This window comes from Engystomops pustulosus, chromosome 3, assembly GCF_040894005.1.
Source record: "Engystomops pustulosus chromosome 3, aEngPut4.maternal, whole genome shotgun sequence".
NCBI classification, from domain to species: Eukaryota; Metazoa; Chordata; class Amphibia; order Anura; family Leptodactylidae; genus Engystomops; species Engystomops pustulosus.
The window spans coordinates 210,359,025-210,378,390 of record NC_092413.1 but is presented as its reverse complement, the minus strand read 5'-3'; the positions used below and the strand labels follow the sequence as shown (position 1 = coordinate 210,378,390).

The 19,366-nt window shown below is 50.9% G+C and overlaps 1 protein-coding gene across 1 annotated transcript in view; it reads right to left on the bottom strand.

Annotated features, from left to right (window-relative positions):
* The window catches only part of TNFRSF21 (TNF receptor superfamily member 21), a 60,309-nt gene extending 41,178 nt beyond the window's left edge, over positions 1-19,131 (bottom strand). Inside the window, exon 1 of the mRNA XM_072143704.1 lies at positions 18,911-19,131. Coding sequence (XP_071999805.1) covers positions 18,911-18,958 — 48 coding nt within the window. The 5' untranslated portion in view covers positions 18,959-19,131. The remainder of the gene's footprint in view (positions 1-18,910) is intronic.
* Between the last annotated feature and the right edge of the window lie 235 nt (positions 19,132-19,366).

Below are 19,366 nucleotides of genomic sequence, written 5' to 3'. Positions count from 1 at the left end.
CCCCGGCTCCTTGAGGTTCCCCTCCCTTGGCCCCCGGCTCCTTGAGGTTCCCCTCCCTTGGCCCCCGGCTCCTTGAGGTTCCCCTCCCTTGGCCCCCGGCTCCTTGAGGTTCCCCTCCCTTGGCCCCCGGCTCCTTGAGGTTCCCCTCCCTTGGCCCCCGGCTCCTTGAGGTTCCCCTCCCTTGGCCCCCGGCTCCTTGAGGTTCCCCTCCCTTGGCCCCCGGCTCCTTGAGGTTCCCCTCCCTTGGCCCCCGGCTCCTTGAGGTTCCCCTCCCTTGGCCCCCGGCTCCTTGAGGTTCCCCTCCCTTGGCCCCCGGCTCCTTGAGGTTCCCCTCCCTTGGCCCCCGGCTCCTTGAGGTTCCCCTCCCTTGGCCCCCGGCTCCTTGAGGTTCCCCTCCCTTGGCCCCCGGCTCCTTGAGGTTCCCCTCCCTTGGCCCCCGGCTCCTTGAGGTTCCCCTCCCTTGGCCCCCGGCTCCTTGAGGTTCCCCTCCCTTGGCCCCCGGCTCCTTGAGGTTCCCCTCCCTTGGCCCCCGGCTCCTTGAGGTTCCCCTCCCTTGGCCCCCGGCTCCTTGAGGTTCCCCTCCCTTGGCCCCCGGCTCCTTGAGGTTCCCCTCCCTTGGCCCCCGGCTCCTTGAGGTTCCCCTCCCTTGGCCCTCGGCTCCTTGAGGTTCCCCTCCCTTGGCCCTCGGCTCCTTGAGGTTCCCCTCCCTTGGCCCTCGGCTCCTTGAGGTTCCCCTCCCTTGGCCCTCGGCTCCTTGAGGTTCCCCTCCCTTGGCCCTCGGCTCCTTGAGGTTCCCCTCCCTTGGCCCTCGGCTCCTTGAGGTTCCCCTCCCTTGGCCCTCGGCTCCTTGAGGTTCCCCTCCCTTGGCCCTCGGCTCCTTGAGGTTCCCCTCCCTTGGCCCTCGGCTCCTTGAGGTTCCCCTCCCTTGGCCCTCGGCTCCTTGAGGTTCCCCTCCCTTGGCCCTCGGCTCCTTGAGGTTCCCCTCCCTTGGCCCTCGGCTCCTTGAGGTTCCCCTCCCTTGGCCCTCGGCTCCTTGAGGTTCCCCTCCCTTGGCCCTCGGCTCCTTGAGGTTCCCCTCCCTTGGCCCTCGGCTCCTTGAGGTTCCCCTCCCTTGGCCCTCGGCTCCTTGAGGTTCCCCTCCCTTGGCCCTCGGCTCCTTGAGGTTCCCCTCCCTTGGCCCTCGGCTCCTTGAGGTTCCCCTCCCTTGGCCCTCGGCTCCTTGAGGTTCCCCTCCCTTGGCCCTCGGCTCCTTGAGGTTCCCCTCCCTTGGCCCTCGGCTCCTTGAGGTTCCCCTCCCTTGGCCCTCGGCTCCTTGAGGTTCCCCTCCCTTGGCCCTCAGCTCTTTGGGGTTTCCTCTGAGGTCCTCAGGCCCTAGAGCTACCTCATAAGTCCTCAGCTCCTTGAGGTTCCATCAAAGGTTCTCGGGAACTTGAGGTTACATCGTAGGTCCTTGAGTATTTATTGTAAGTCCTAAAGTTGGAGGTTCTTATACCTTGTTCACTGTTATATTACACACTATGCCAAGCACAAAATCATACAACAGACACCTCCATGAATTTGGAATACCTATTGGCTTTCAGGTGCCAGGCTGTCCACACCCACAAAACCATCACTGATTGCTTCCTCTAGTAGGAGCTAGAGGAAAAAAAAAACTCACAATTCCCAGTAAATCAGTGGCGAGATACTTATTGCAAGAAGCAAAGAATTGGTGTTGGTGGAATTGGTAAAAAAAAAAAAAAAAAAAAAAAAAAAAAAAAAAGGGGTCTTCCTTAAAGGGATATTTCCATTTATCATGATTATCACTATAGGACTGAGCGATTTGGGACAAATTAAAATCTCAAATTTTATCTCAACTTTTTTATGTGTGCCCTCCATCTCAGTTTCTCCCCTCTATGCTCTTGCTCCCTCCTCATCCTTCTACATCTCCAACTCGGCCCCTTCCCCCTTTCCTTCGGCTTCTCCTCACAGCTCCATTGGAATGTAACCAGGATGGGAACCAGGGAGAACTGACTGGATTGCCCCTTTAAGCTCTTCTATCTCCACTGAGTTATGTTTTGGAGCCTTCCCTGGATCAGGATCCCTATCCCACCTCCTGGGGGTCCTATATATAACATACAGTATCTGGCAGTGACGCACTTAGGTTCTTAGTTTCTGCTGAGTATATGACAATATCATTGCAGAGGTCGGACAGGCGAATAAATCATTAGATCCATCCGTATGATTAACCCTGTGAGTAACCCCATAGATTCTCCATAAATACACCTCGTCACCGGCTTTATCTGTCGGAAGCTTCTGTTACCGGCAGCGGAGGTGATGAGCTCACAGCGGGGTTACAGGAACGTGGCACATGAGTAACTAGAAGCATTCCTGGAGGATGACCGCACGTTATGTGAAAGCAAGAAGGGAATTCTCCGAAATAAGGTCCGGAGCTTCCGGGATTGTTAAGTACTTAATGGAGCTTCCAGGATTCAAACAAAGAGCACCACACCTGTTCACAGGTTGTATGTGGTACTGCAACTAACAGCAGCTCAAGTGAAGTGTAAAAGGGATAAAGATACATATACAAGAGATACAGCGAGTGTCCACTACCAAATAGCAGATTAGTGAGTGCAGCTCTGGAGTATAATACAGGATGTAACTGAGGATCAGTACAGGATAAGTAATGTCATGTATGTACACAGTGACTGCACCAGCAGCAGAATAGTGAGTGCAGCTCTGGGGTATAATACAGGATGTAACTCAGGATCAGTACAGGATAAGTAATGTCATGTATGTACACAGTGACTGCACCAGCAGCAGAATAGTGAGTGCAGCTCTGGAGTATAATACAGGATGTAACTCAGGATCAATATAGGATAAGTAATGTCATGTATGTACACAGTGACTGCACCAGCAGCAGAATAGTGAGTGCAGCTCTGGAGTATAATACAGGATGTAACTCAGGATCAGTACAGGATAAGTAATGTCATGTATTTACACAGTGACTGCACCAGCAGCAGAATAGTGAGTGCAGCTCTGGAGTATAATACAGGATGCAACTCAGGATCAGTACAGGATAAGTAATGTCATGTATTTACACAGTGACTGCACCAGCAGCAGAATAGTGAGTGCAGCTCTGGAGTATAATACAGGATGCAACTCAGGATCAGTACAGGATAAGTAATGTCATGTATGTACACAGTGACTGCACCAGCAGCAGAATAGTGAGTGCAGCTCTGGAGTATAATACAGGATGTAACTCAGGATCAATATAGGATAAGTAATGTCATGTATGTACACAGTGACTGCACCAGCAGCAGAATAGTGAGTGCAGCTCTGGAGTATAATACAGGATGCAACTCAGGATCAGTACAGGATAAGTAATGTCATGTATGTACACAGTGACTGCACCAGCAGCAGAATAGTGAGTGCAGCTCTGGGGTATAATACAGGATGTAACTCAGGATCAGTACAGGATAAGTAATGTCATGTATGTACACAGTGACTGCACCAGCAGCAGAATAGTGAGTGCAGCTCTGGGGTATAATACAGGATGTAACTCAGGATCAGTACAGGATAAGTAATGTCATGTATGTACACAGTGACTGCACCAGCAGCAGAATAGTGAGTGCAGCTCTGGGGTATAATACAGGATATAACTCAGGATCAGTACAGGATAAGTAATGTCATGTATGTACACAGTGACTGCACCAGCAGCAGAATAGTGAGTGCAGCTTTGGAGTATAATACAGGATGTAACTCAGGATCAGTACAGGATAAGTAATGTCATGTATGTACACAGTGACTGCACCAGCAGCAGAATAGTGAGTGCAGCTCACAAGGGTGGAGCACAGTGTAACCAGTCATTCAAGGTCTGATCCTGGGGACAAATTGCAGACATTGAGGTTTTGTTTGGTTCTATATTCAAGACAAGAACATGTAGTAATTGCTGAACAACAATATCTTTAAATAACAAGCCTCATACCACATCCTGTACTGATGTCCTCTGGAGAGGGCAGGGGCGACAAGTTTAGGGAACCGAGAGGAGACTCTACAGGTCGGGGGAGTGAGGGTGCTGAGAAAACAGTAAAGGCTGATTTCCTTGTTACCATGGAGATAGAACAACAAACACTAAGGTGAGGAGTCATAATAAGACTATAAAATCCTGGGCCAATATAGGAGATTATGGCTCTTAGAGGGATACTGTGGCTTTAAACGTGACCCGTGTGATTCCTGCTTAACTAATGAATCTCTGCTACATCTTTCAAGGGGTTGGCTTTGGATGATGGGAGATGTAGTACCTCAGACTAGTCGATGCCCCAAAATGAACCCCTGCGCATGAAATACATAAGTCGCCTCTCGCTACATGGTGCAGTCACGAGCGAGACTCGCGCTTCCTTTATCAATCTGACCACAAACATCTGTGGAGACGCCGCCCGGACACAGATCTTCGAAAACCTCAATGTATCCTTCGTGAGAATGTGTGCCTGTCCCTATGACAAACCTTCCTGGCACAGAGTCGCAGACAGACAGGACTCCGCTTAAGCGAAATTCACACTACAGTCCCTCCACTAAAAAGTGAAGAATGGAGGATGAACGCGTTGACAATGTAAATTTTATGTAATCCGTTATGCGCAGTTTGTTGTGGATCCGATATCCATGCAGTTTTTTCAAACGGAGGGAAAGTCCTGCAGCCTCCGACATTTTTTCCATCCAAAAAACGTATGGATAACGGGTCCCTGCTAAACTAACCATAACGAATGACAGAAAAAAAAAAAAAAAAAAAAAAAAAAACTTACATTGATGTCAATGGGATTGTTAATTGTAAATTGTTGATACTTTTAACCACAGTTACGGATTTTTTTAACGGATTTAAGGAATGTAGGGAAGGAACGGTAGTGTGAAATGAGCCTAAGCTAGTGATGGGTCGTTTGCGAAAGAGCCGGCACAAAGAGTCGGCTCATTCGTGTGAACGGCGTGAGCCGGTTCACCATAGTGAGTGAATGGCTAACTAATACCCGCCCCTAAATGGCTCACCACACCCCTTTTAACCTGATATAATTGGGCTAAAAGTGGAATGGTGTGGGGGGACTGGCTGGCCTACGGCTCCCAATTATATATTTAATAGGGAGTTGTTCAGGAGCCAAAAGAGCCGGCCCTTCTTAGTGAGCGGAGCCTAACAAGCCAGCTCGCTAGGAAGAGCCGGAATTCCCATCACTAGCCTAAGCCACACATGTATATGGAAGATGTAAGGATTGTTCCTGCAAACAGTTACTAAATAAAGCTGTGGCCATATGAAAAAAAAAAACAAAAAAAAAAAACATGTCCTGGATTAATACTCCACTCACACCCAGATCTGCATCAAATGATCCATATTCTTGAAATCACTTTCACCCAGTCCTTTATATAGAACCAAAAAAAGTTTATTCCCCATTTACTAAATTATAATAGTTATATCTCATCAAGAAGTTCCTCTGTTTTTCTTCCTGGAAATGTATGCTTACATTGAGAATAGGGACTGTATATAGGGACACCACAAGGAGGAAAAAAAAAAAAAACAGAGGTGGGCTGTCACCCATCTTTCCTTGACTCCCAAGTGGCAGATCAGTCCAAGTTGAAAAACTGGGTGAGAACTCTTATGTATGTGGAAATACACCACTATTGGCTGTCCCCTACTGAAGAACACCCGACTTACAGACGACCCCTAGTTACAAACGGTCCTCTGGATGTTGGCAAGTTACTGTACTTTATCCTTAGGCTACAATAACCAGCTATAACAGTTATCACAGGTGTCTGATATAAAGCTTTATTGTTAATCCTGGGTCTTATGAAGATATAACATTTTTAAAATCCAATTGTCACAGAGACCAAAAAAAAAGATTATAAAATCTTCAGTTCTGACTTACATACCAACTCAACTTAAGAACAATCCTACAGAACCGATCTTGTATGTGCAACACCCTCGCCGATGCAATGGCGAGGTAGTGCTTGCGAATACGTCCCACCTGCATGTAACACCACATTACACTACATGGTCCTTATAGGATCAAGGGGAAATTGCAGTGGTTAATCCTGCCTGGCAAGGCAGATGTTAATCTGTGATGTAATTATGTCAACCAATGTCTGTGTTACATCCTGTCTTTGTGCACTGAGAGGTAATTGGAGGAGCAGCCACCACCTGACCAAAGGGAGGTAATAAAACCTCTGGCCAGGAACGTTCTAGAGGTCTTAGAGAGAAGTCTCTCTCAGGAGAGAGAGGAGAGCAGTCTCTCCCAGAAGGGAGAAGAGACCGGTCCTAGTCAGGCCCTCTGGGTCTGCAGGACGCAAGCAGAGAGTAGTTAGCTGAGCAGTAGCTCAGAGTCTCTAGCACACCGGAGCAGTGCAGGAAGAGCCTAGCCCCTGCCTGAAGTGGAAGATAAGACTAGAGCTAGTGTAGTGAGGAAAGGGGTATCATCCTACCTTCAAGGGTGATACCTGAAGAGATCCAGGACCGAGCTGAAGCCTCCTCTAAGGACACAGCTGCTCCCAGCCTGCCCTCCACATCCAGGCTGGTGAACTACATCCTGTGGCTCCCTCCAAATACCTCTCCAGTACTCCACCAACTTGTTAAAGGCACGTTTGCTGCGGTTCCTGCGGTTCAAATAAAGAACTGTAAGTTGTTTTCTTCAACTTCTGTCTCCGTCTGGTCCCTGCTAATACGGCTGCCTTCATCACCGGCACCCTGTCCATCACCCAGAGACTCACACTCGGGACATTAAGGGGTTGCCCCAGGGAGATCCGCTATAGCAGCCTCTCCCTCATCTTTTCTTGCCAACACCACCCTGCTGGAGACCTGCCAGGCTGTAGGACAGCCCTCCGGTTCCCCCGTACCAAGCACCGTGACAATAGCGTGCTTAGGCCGCAACCGCCAGCCACTCCGGTACCGCGGGCCCCGGCTGTCTCCAGGCCTCACCTCAAAGGCTAGGCCCGGTGGGGGATGTTGCAAGTGGCGTCACGAACAGGATATAGACTTCTGTGCCTTATTACGGCATTAAAGACTTTCCTTTATTGAAAAGACTGTGCTGCCTAACCCTGCTGCCATCCGGGTTTAGGCCTAAGGACTTGTGCGTTTCTGGAATGAACTGTGTTATACTGCTGCCACGTGCTGTCGAGCGCCGCTCCCGCACTCCAGAGGTTAATCCTGGCAAGAACTGTACCAGCTCTGCTACATCCGGCGCTGCCGTGCCTGAAGATTTTTACCTCAGAAACTGTGGCGCAGCAAATAATTCAAGCCCGCCAAAACCTTCACTGGCGGGAAACCCAGATGACGCATCAAGCTCCACCCACGCGCGAAGGGCGCGAACCCCGCCTCCTGTGGCGCAGGAAAAATTAGAGCCCGCCACAGCTCTTGGCGGGAAGGACTTGGACTCCTCCCACTGGCTCGAGGCGGACTTCCTGCCCTGCCTCAGAGAAGCGCCAGAACTGGAGTGGACTTTGGACAGCGAGGACAACGCCATGTGGGGTCCTCCGCCTTTCCCTCCTGTGGAGCGTCCGGAGTTTTATGAGGTCCTAGAGACTATGGTGGTGGTCTCTGCGCAGCCCGTCCGAAGACCCTCCGCTGGACATCGGCTGCACCGAGGATTGACTCGGGCCTTCGTCACCAGGACATGTTACCAAACGGTGACGCAATACCAAATCCCACCCGGGCGGTTCCTCGTCCCTATCCCGGCTACCATCCCGGTACCGCGGGTCCACGTGGAGGCGCCACGTGGGGAGGCCCCGACTCCTGCTGAGCCAACGCCTGGGCCTAGTGTTGCCGCTCCACCTGCTCCGAGGCCTACTACTCCTGCTGCGCGGCCTGCTAGCCCCGCTGTGGTGGTTCCTGACCCTCCGGTGGTTCCTGCTCCTGTTCCGACACCTACCTGTCGTCCAAGGAGATCCGAGCCTGAACCGGAGCCACGAGCCCCAGCACCGAAAACTCCGCAGCCTCAAGGCCGAGGTGAGGCCGCCCGCCGGCGACTCCGAGACGCTGTCTCGGACCAGCGACGCCGAGAGAAGGAGGCCCAGCGGTATATGGCCGGCCGATCTACAGCTGGAGCTTGGGTCGAGAAGAATCGCACCACCGGCATGGTCCGGTTCTTCGACAAGCGGAAGGGCTATGGCTTCGCCACCCAGGACTACACCGGCCGGGAAGTATTTATACCCCGCCGGTCTGTCAAGAGGCCTGATCTGCCAGAGAGCCTGCACAACCTGAAGCCGGGAGAGTGCATCGAGTTCTCCCTGCAGGAAGGACCTCGAGGACCCTGGGCGGCTGGCGTGATCCGGATCCCCGACTCCGACGAGGACCGTTACTTCCCGCAGGACGACTGGTATGAGGGCGACGAGTGGCCGGAGTCTCCGAACACCTCTTCTTCCTCGGCTGCAAGTCCCCGGGCGGTGACCCACGTGAATGCCCCATCCACAGTAATTGTGAGTACGGGTCCCATTGCTATCCATGGGCCGGGCATGATACAGGGCGCCACCCCCACCGGCTCCCCTGCCGGGAGCATTGCCAGGTCCCGCGGCTCTTCGGTGGGAGAAGACATCCCGGCTAGCGAACCTTGTCCGGAGGTTCCATCTAGGCCCCCATCTCCCCTGGCTGGTTACCAATGGGGTGATGACCCGGCCCCGGAAGAACCGGAGCTGGAAGGAGCCGCGGCGCGGCCGCTGGGCTCTGTCTATTTCTTCATGGACCCCTCCGTGGTCCCTGGCTCAGTTGAGCCCCCGGCTGGAACAGCCGACACCCCGGGCGACAGCGCTCCTCCCCCTGAAGGTCTGGAGGATGCTGCTGCACCTGCAGTACACGCTACTGCCACCGGGTGTCCCCAGCCGGCACCTACTCCCGCTGAGGATGCACAGGATTCCCTGCTGACTTTGGATCCTGTCCCTGCTGAACCCAGCGAAGGTGCATCAGACTAACCCCTGAAGGGCTGTAGCCCTCTCCAGGTACTTTGTACATATTGGGGCACATTTACTTACCCGGCCCATTCGCGATCCAGCGGCGCGTTCTCTGCACAGGATTCGGGTCCGGCTGGGATTTAAGATGGTAGTTCCTCCGCCGTCCACCAGGTGGCGCTGCAGCGCCGAAAATAATCTTAACGCCCCGGAATGCACCATCCCATAGAAGGTGAAGGTGAGCGCTCCCCAAGCGACACATTTCCGGTTTTTAAATGCGGCGGTTTTTCCGAATACGTCGGGTTTTCGTTCGGCCACGCCCCCCCGATTTCTGTCGCGCGCATGCCGGCCCCGATGCGCCACAATCCGATCGCGTGCGCCAAAAACCCGGGGCAATTCATGTACAAGCGGCGCAAATCGGAAATATTCGGGTAACACGTCGGGAAAACGCGAATCGGGCCCTTAGTAAATGACCCCCATTGTGTATATTTATCTCCATTTGCCCCAAAGAGCCAGAGACTTTCCTGAGACTCTTACCCTTATTTATCTCAGTTAAGAGATTATACACTGTCATGTGCTATGATAGCACCCTTCCTCTGCCACAGCAGAGATTTCTTCAAAGGACTCTGTCCCTCTCCAAATAGAGGAGACCCTTTGTTTCTTCAGTGCACTTTTCCCCACCTCAAGGGCTGTACCCAGAAGATGGACTTTGTCAGTAGAGACCTTCTGAGAGACTTTTGCCAACCTCCAGGAAAAGTTGCAATGTAATTTATTATCATTTTGCACTTAATGCCTTCCTTTTTAGGTATGGACATTCTGTTTGCACTTTTTATGCCTTTCCTTTGCAGGAAAAGAGACATTTGCTACCGTGCTACTCTGAGTAGCCTATCTATCTGTAACGTTATGTTATAAGATGTGTACCCATTGGGCTCCTAAGCCAATGTGAATTATCCTGTTGCACACTGTCATATCTGCCAGTAGTCTGCATTAACCTTTTCATAGGCTTTTCAGGTTGTAGTGTGGCTGTGTCGGACCGTCTTTTTGTGTAAAACACTGACCGCTACCTGATCTCTCAAACTGAGGTTTGCACATGGGGGTAGTCCGTAAACTGCGGGTCTTTAGGGGACCGGGGGTGTTACACAGTTAGCACCTGGATGCCACTCATACATGGGTAAGGTTGTCAGTCAGGAGGTACTCGTGTCGCATATGCTAACGCAATGCAGATAGACACCATATAATTGCCGCCAGGGAAGAAGCGTTGATCAAACAAATATACAGGCCTTGGTGCAAGGAGTGGATTACAGGACATGACACCACACCTTTCCTACTGTACAGTTCGGTTTAATGGCGTCAGCGACCAACTGTCATACAGCTATATTTTTGTCTTAGTCCGACACCAACCCAGGTGCCTGTCTCCAGGACCATGGGCGGTTTGTCCCTACACCTCACACAGCCTGCACTTCCTAGAGGTGCCCTTAGCCCCCTCTGTGCCCCAAAACATCTGTAGTCGAGCCGAGGGCGGCTCTTTCAATTGCCCCCGGGGTATGCAACACCCTCGCCGATGCAATGGCGAGGTAGTGCTTGAGAATACGTCCCACCTGCATGTAACACCACATTACACTACATGGTCCTTATAGGATCAAGGGGAAATTGCAGTGGTTAATCCTGCCTGGCAAGGCAGATGTTAATCTGTGATGTAATTATGTCAACCAATGTCTGTGTTACATCCTGTCTTTGTGCACTGAGAGGTAATTGGAGGAGCAGCCACCACCTGACCAAAGGGAGGTAATAAAACCTCTGGCCAGGAGGTCTTAGAGAGAAGTCTCTCTCAGGAGAGAGAGGAGAGCAGTCTCTCCCAGAAGGGAGAAGAGACCGGTCCTAGTCAGGCCCTCTGGGTCTGCAGGACGCAAGCAGAGAGTAGTTAGCTGAGCAGTAGCTCAGAGTCTCTAGCACACCAGACCAGTGCAGGAAGAGCCTAGCCCCTGCCTGAAGTGGAAGATAAGACTAGAGCTAGTGTAGTGAGGAAAAGGGGTATCATCCTACCTTCAAGGGTGATACCTGAAGAGATCCAGGACCGAGCTGAAGCCTCCTCTAAGGACACAGCTGCTCCCAGCCTGCCCTCCACATCCAGGCTGGTGAACTACATCCTGTGGCTCCCTCCAAATACCTCTCCAGTACTCCACCATCTTGTTAAAGGCACGTTTGCTGCGGTTCCTGCGGTTCAAATAAAGAACTGTAAGTTGTTTTCTTCAACTTCTGTCTCCGTCTGGTCCCTGCTAATACGGCTGCCTTCATCACCGGCACCCTGTCCATCACCCAGAGACTCACACTCGGGACATTAAGGGGTTGCCCCAGGGAGATCCGCTATAGCAGCCTCTCCCTCATCTTTTCTTGCCAACACCACCCTGCTGGAGACCTGCCAGGCTGTAGGACAGCCCTCCGGTTCCCCCGTACCAAGCACCGTGACAATAGCGTGCTTAGGCCGCAACCGCCAGCCACTCCGGTACCGCGGGCCCCGGCTGTCTCCAGGCCTCACCTCAAGGGCTAGGCCCGGTGGGGGATGTTGCATAAGTAACCTGGGGTCTGACTGTATATGGTTTAGCTGGATTATTTCTTGATGGGATGGAGTCCTGGAGCCAGGGAAAGCTGGGTGAATGTGAAAATACACCGATAGGTTATTTCTTTTGAGCTGGGGTCCAAGAGTCTGGGAAAGCTGGCTTCTGTGTACATAGAAATCATATGGTTGGATAATTTCTTAATGGGCTGGGGTCCAGGAGGCTGGGAAAGCTGGATGATCACTCCTGTGTACATCAGTAGTTGGTTTGTCTCAATTAATTTCAGATGAGCTGGAGTCCAGGAGCTTGGGAAAGCTGGGTGAGGACTCCTGTGTATGTATAAATCATACGGTTGTGCTATTTGTTGCTGGGATGGGCTCCAGGAGCCTGGGAAAGCTGGGTGATGGCTCCTGTGTATGTGGAAATACACTGGTACACGATTGGGCTGGATCATCTCTTTTTGGACTGGGTGTTATAGAATTATACCGCTACTTGTGGACTGGCTGGACACATCCTGTAATAACCGCCGTCACGTTTATGGGCTCAAACTAAGATTTTACCTCAGTGCGTACAGTCATATTCCTGTGCTAGGAACATCCACTTCCAGAGCAGCAAGGGTTAAACACAACAAGGAGCCGGAAAAATCTCGCAGTCATTAACCAGAAGCAGCAAAATGGAGTTTTTATTCCGCACCAGACTCATCTATAATACAGGAGGCAGGTGCCAAGAGCCTGGGCAGAGGACATCGTGTAACATCCTGGAGATACTATGGAGACCTCCTCAGGAGGAGAGCGAGAGGACACCGGGCATGGCCCACCACATGTCCCCAGGGCTAGAACCGGGCCTGAGGCTTAGGCCCACCACATGTCCCCAGGGCTAGAGCCGGGCCGGAGGCTTAGGCCCACCACATGTCCCCAGGGCTAGAGCCGGGCCGGAGGCTTAGGCCCACCACATGTCCCCAGGGCTAGAGCCGGGCCGGAGGCTTAGGCCCACCACATGTCCCCAGGGCTAGAGCCAGGCCGGAGGCTTAGGCCCACCACATGTCCCCAGGGCTAGAGCCGGGCCGGAGGCTTAGGCCCACCACATGTCCCCAGGGCTAGAGCCGGGCCGGAGGCTTAGGCCCACCACATGTCCCCAGGGCTAGAACCGGGCCGGAGGCTTAGGCCCATCACATGTCCCCAGAGCTAGAACCGGGCCTGAGGCTTAGGCCTATCACATGTCCCCAGGGCTAGAGCCAGGCCTGAGGCTTAGGCCTATCACATGTCCCCAGGGCTAGAGCCGGGCCTGAGGCTTAGGCCCATCACATGTCCCCAGAGCTAGAGCCGGGCCTGAGGCTTAGGCCTATCACATGTCCCCAGGGCTAGAACCGGGCCTGAGACTTGGGCCCATCACATGTCCCCAGGGCTAGAACCGGGCCTGAGGCTTAGGCCCTAACCATAAAGCATTGTATATAGTCCAGGTCTCCTTGAGGTCTATGAGGTGACTCCTCATACATACACCTCAGACCTCCATGTCCATGAAAGGAATAACCCCTTTATGACCCTTCATTAGGCATCTCAGTAACTTTCCCTCAGGATCACACAGAGGCTCAGGATCCATTGCTGTTTCTAGGCCAGTGGATGGATCCTGCCCCCATAGTCTATAAGCCCCGACAGTCTGCTTCTCCAGAAAGAAGATCAATCAGATCAATGTCTGACCACAGAGATAGAGTTATACATCATCAACATGACAATATGAGTGTGAGGGAGTCTGGTCATGACCTGATGGATACCGTGTGATGATACCGACACATAGAAATCCTACTATATACTAAAGATGCCTAAAGGTCGCCACATACATGATGAGGGAGAGATCAGGCTAATGCTATAATAATCTAATTGTCCTCTATACATTCATTTCCATGAGGAATAACAGAAGAACGAGAAGATTGACGAGACAGTGCGCTACTGAATTATTATAGGGGTTCTCCAGGAATTGGATTTTGGAAGATGCCCGGGTCACTATGACTTGGCTACAATGGTGTATATTTACAGCTATGATTCACTATGTGCTGTGATGCTGTGACCACCCGCCACATGAAGGAGCATAACTCACATCGTAATAGACTCCAGTGTCACTAAACAGGAATGTGTGACACGGATCACTGCAGAAGGCGGATATCAGGAAAACAAGCGTAAATCCCGGCACAGAATAACGTGAATCATCCATCCAGACAAAGCCTGGCACAGGGCGAGAGTCAATGGCATCTAGAGACTGCAGGGGAGGGAGCCCAAGGCTTGTCCTGACAGCGACATCCACCCCCTGATCTTACAGGAACTGCTGAGACTGCAGGACAAAGATGGGAGCTTACAGGGTGGAAGACACACAAGAAGAGCATATAATACACAGGCGCAAAGACTGAAACATGTAATCCAAGGACATAAAAGGTCAACTTAGGTGATGAAGATGATGGACCTTCGTTGAGTGACAAAGTACTGATGACCCAACCCTGGAAAAATATGGCCTATTGAATGTGTTTGCCGATGGTCGAAAGATCTATGAAAGATTTAGATTGTCCACAAATGATCTTATCTTGTAAGAACCTACTAGAGACATTCCCAGAAATGTTATTCATTCTTCGCCTGGTCTTCTTGACCATGTATGATCAGCAGAGGACAGGCTTGTAGCTGTTCAGCCCCTACAAGCCCTCAAGTTTACTGGTCCCTTAATACTGTGAAGAGACAGATTGTGAGCCCCCAAGGCTCCTGTACCCATGTTACACCCTCAGATCCCCTGCAAATGATGGGTCTGAAGACCAACCCGAGAAGTTCTAATACCCAGCATGGACTAATATGTCTAGAAACGTATCTGCAAGCCAACTCAACTATTAAGACCTCTAAAAGCATGGTCACACCTAAAGATTCTTCTCCATCATTCCTATGGAAAGTTCCTCCTCTATTAGATGGATTGCGGCTTCTTTACATACAGGGCGAGACCAAGCAGAAGCACTCCATCCAAAATCCAGAACCTTAGTGATGGCAGAACTAAGATTATAGAGCAGAACTTCCAACACGGGCTGAAGACCTTTGAGATGATCACATGGAAAATTCCTTGTTCATCTTGTGACACGATGAAAAAATCTGTAGGACGGTCTTTCAAAATCGATGGTGTAGTTATAGAAAGAAGCAAAAAGTATTCTGGCACTCTGATGGAGCGCCTTAGTTTTTGGAACCAGTGCTGGTCCAATGTTATGGATTGCATCGATGTTAGCTTAGATTTATTCAATTTGTGGGTTGTAGTTTTTTTCTTTACATACTTGCTTTTGTGTTGGCAACATTAACTTGGCTGAACCCTTTTCTGCTCAATATGACCAATACTTGGAGCAGATTTGTAAGGCCAAAGTTGGCCTTTGGATGGTGGCCCTTTCCATCAAATACACAATCAACGTTGGACAGTTTCCATGTGATATTCCCATGACCGAACATAAAGTAGCCCAATGCATTAAGCTTCAGCATCTACAATTTGGTGCCCAATAGTTATATAGTCCGGTTCTGGTCTTGGATCCTAACCCTACAACGTGACCATTATCTAGAACCCATTTCATGACTCTACCTTACCTTCAGTCAGATCTTTCCTTCTGCTGACCCTACTTTCCATTACCCTCACGTTCCTTCTCTACATCTTCAGACAATGAGATTGAGTCAAGATTGCGATCAATGTCAATTAGCGGAACAGTTCTATGAATTGCAGCTCTTGGAGAAGATGTCATGATATGAGACATCAAGAAATCGCTGTCCAGAAAGTGGAGAAACCACAAGGAAAATACAATCCAGTAAGGATGCAATGAGATGGAGTCACTGTTATGTAATATTCTGCCCCCAAATACGACAGATACAGTATAAGATAATCTGGGCCAAACATTATGTTATGTTACAGAATAATCCGGGCCGCCGGGTCACAGCCAGACGCTACACAATCAGATCTCCTCCACCATAAATAGTCAGATATGTTCTAGTATAAACCAGCTGCAGGGGACAATATTAGTATCTGTTTATACCAACAGCACAAGAAGCCATAGAAAAGATACAAAAGTCTATAAAACAATGACAAGTTACACAGTAACCACCCGGAAGGTTATACAAGGGATCATCCACACAGTCCAACATCTCAGCTCTCCAGGAGAAGAAACAGAAGACCAGAGTCGGCTGTAAATGGGGAATTACAGAAAAGATGCAAATACTTCGTGTCCATCACTGAACCACAAAATATACTGTATAAACAGCAAAATAAGGGAGAACTCCATTTGTCTTACATTAAAAGTCATCATATACATCAACCATAGTGACAGCATGATCCATTTATATTATACATCCTGTAAATCCTGAGCTGCACTCAATATTCTGCTGCTGGTGCAGTCAGTGTGTACATACATGACATTACTTATCCTGTACTGATCCTGAGTTACATCCTGTATTATACTCTAGAGCTGCACTCACTATTCTGCTGCTGGTGCAGTCACTGTGTACATACATGACATTACTTATCCTGTACTGATCCTGAGTTACATCCTGTATTATACTCCAGAGCGGCACTCACTATTCTGCTGCTGGTGCAGTCACTGTGTACATACATGACATTACTTATCCTGTACTGATCCTGAGTTACATCCTGTATTATACCCCAGAGCTACACTCACTATTCTGCTGCTGGTGCAGTCACTGTGTACATACATGACATTACTTATCCTGTACTGATCCTGAGTTACATCCTGTATTATACCTCAGAGCTGCACTCACTATTCTGCTGCTGGTGCAGTCACTGTGTACATACATGACATTACTTATCCTGTACAGATACTGAGTTACATCCTGTATTATACCCCAGACCTACACTCACTATTCTGCTGCTGGTGCAGTCACTGTGTACATACATGACATTACTTATCCTGTACTGATCCTGAGTTACATCCTGTATTATACCCCAGAGCTGCACTCACTATTCTGGTGCAGTCACTGTGTACATACATGACAGTACTTATCCTGTACTGATCCTGAGTTACATCCTGTATTATACTCCAGAGCTGCACTCACTATTCTGCTGCTGGTGCAGTCACTGTGTACATACATGACAGTACTTATCCTGTACTGATCCTGAGTTACATCCTGTATTATACTCCAGAGCTGCACTCACTATTCTGCTGCTGGTGCAGTCACTGTGTACATACATGACAGTACTTATCCTGTACTGATCCTGAGTTACATCCTGTATTATACTCCAGAGCTGCACATAAAAATACTTCAGAGACTCAGATCTACAAGTCATCTTATATCCCAGCAGGCCGCAGATGCCAGACACAGGTAGTAATCACTAGAAGGACCTGGTGTTGTATAAGTTTCCTATATTTTGGCGGTGACTTCAATTCCTGGATGGAGACTTCTACAACACGACAGATCTGCAGATTATACCCAGTGACAGACTATAGGGATTAGCTGTGTTATAGGATTACGATAATCCATAAACAATATTTTGCGCTCTATGCAGTTAGGAGACACAAGACCTATGCAGAGAGAAAGGTGACCGGGACCTTCAGCGCCAGAACGGGTCATACAAGATACACTACAGGGCTGCAAAGCCTGTGACCTGGGTATCTGTAATGTGAACATACCCAAACATAGAGACTTAAAGAAGACCTGTCAGGTAGATTTGGGACCCTAAACTATATGGACCTGTGGCTTAGGGTCCCAAATTGACCCGTTTGAAATCTTTCCGTGAAAACAAAATTAATATTGAAATAAAAAAAAAAAAATTTAAAAAAAGCTTGCACGGTGGCTCCTCCTCTTGTAATGCCGTGAGCGATGCTGGGAAAACGCAAGGACTCATTGCGCATGAGCTGTATCTATGTAGCCAGCGCAGTGAAGCCAGGGCGCAGACATCGAGGAGAGCGAGGGACCAGGTGAGTATAAAAGGTTTTTTCTTTTTAAATACAACAGCTTAAAAATACAGAATACCGTATGTAGAGATGCAGAATAAAAGATAAGCGGCTGCTCGCCCAGCGGCGCCCATCCCCCTCCTGCCTGATGGAAATACAGATTATTACATCCAATCACTTATAGTGCAGAAATGTCAATAAATATCAGCCGCAGACTAAAAACTATTACATGTTATTGGTTCTTGTTACATGGGAGTACTGGAAAGCTGGGTGACCACCAATATGGCTACCAGGAGTAGCACCCCCATCATCTTCTCCCGAGTCCTGGCTGGTGACCTCAAGAGCCCTAATAAGTTTGTATGACCCTGATGCGGGTGATATTAGTAATATCTGTTACTAGTGAGACGCTCTGCGCCTCCTACCGCTAAAACATAACATCTAGTCAACTTTCTTTCAGGACCCCATGCCACCCCTTACACCGCTGCGGAACCCCTTGCCACCCCTTACACCGCTGCGGAACCCCATGCCACCCCTTACACCGCTGCGGAACCCCTTGCCACCCCTTACACCGCTGCGGAACCCCTTGCCACCCCTTACACCGCTGCGGAACCCCTTGCCACCCCTTACACCGCTGCGGAACCCCTTGCCACCCCTTACACCGCTGCGGAACCCCTTGCCACCCTTTACACCGCTGCGGAACCCCTTGCCACCCTTTACACCGCTGCGGAACCCCTTGCCACCCTTTACACCGCTGCGGAACCCCTTGCCACCCTTTACACCGCTGCGGAACCCCTTGCCACCCTTTACACCGCTGCGGAACCCCTTGCCACCCTTTACACCGCTGCAGAACCCCTTGCCACCCTTTACACCGCTGCGGAACCCCTTGCCATCGCTTACACCGCTGCGGAACCCCTTGCCATCGCTTACACCGCTGCGGAACCCCTTGCCACCCCTTACACCGCTGCGGAACCCCTTGCCACCCCTTACACCGCTGCGGAACCCCTTGCCACCCCTTACACCGCTGCGGAACCCCTTGCCACCCTTTACACCGCTGCGGAACCCCTTGCCACCCTTTACACCGCTGCGGAACCCCTTGCCACCCTTTACACCGCTGCGGAACCCCTTGCCACCCTTTACACCGCTGCGGAACCCCTTGCCACCCTTTACACCGCTGCGGAACCCCTTGCCACCCTTTACACCGCTGCGGAACCCCTTGCCACCCTTTACACCGCTGCGGAACCCCTTGCCACCCTTTACACCGCTGCGGAACCTCTTGTCACCCTTTACACCGCTGCGGAACCTCTTGTCATCGCTTACACCGCTGCGGAACCTCTTGTCATCGCTTACACTGCTGCGGAACCTCTTGCCATCCCTTACACTGCTGCAGAACCTCTTGCCATCCCTTACACTGCTGCAGAACCTTTTGTCATCGCATACACTGCTGCAGAACCTCTTGCCATCCCTTACACTGCTGCAGAACCTCCCATAGTGTCATCCCTAGCAGTAGGACTACACCTGTGCGGGCTCCTCCATCACTCCCCGCCCTGGTACTCACCCCCAGCAGGCAGATGCTGCAGCCCCTCGTCTCCCCGGTGCCCCCCATGGCCGGTGTCGGGGGTTAGCTCATGCTGCGGGCGGGTCTCGGGGCGGGTGTGCGGGGCGGCAGGGCTCGGGTGCCGGGGGCCATCGCTGAGCCGGCGCCGGCAGTGAGCGCAGCGGAGGAATGAGCCGACACTGACTGTCAGCGCCGAGAAGAGGCCGGCCACCCCGCCCACCGCGACGTCACAGCCTGCCTGACACTGGCCACGCCCACCGCCTCAGTCACCTGATGACATCATCGGCCGCTTATTCTACATTGTCATGGTGCTGACGTCATGTGTAATGTAAGCCAGATGTACCCACCATTACTGCACTCACACATTATCACAACAGAATATCTACAGGACTGAAGCTGATTTGCCGCATGCAGATTGTTTTTTTCAGGATGGGTTGTGTTTTTACTGGTCTCATC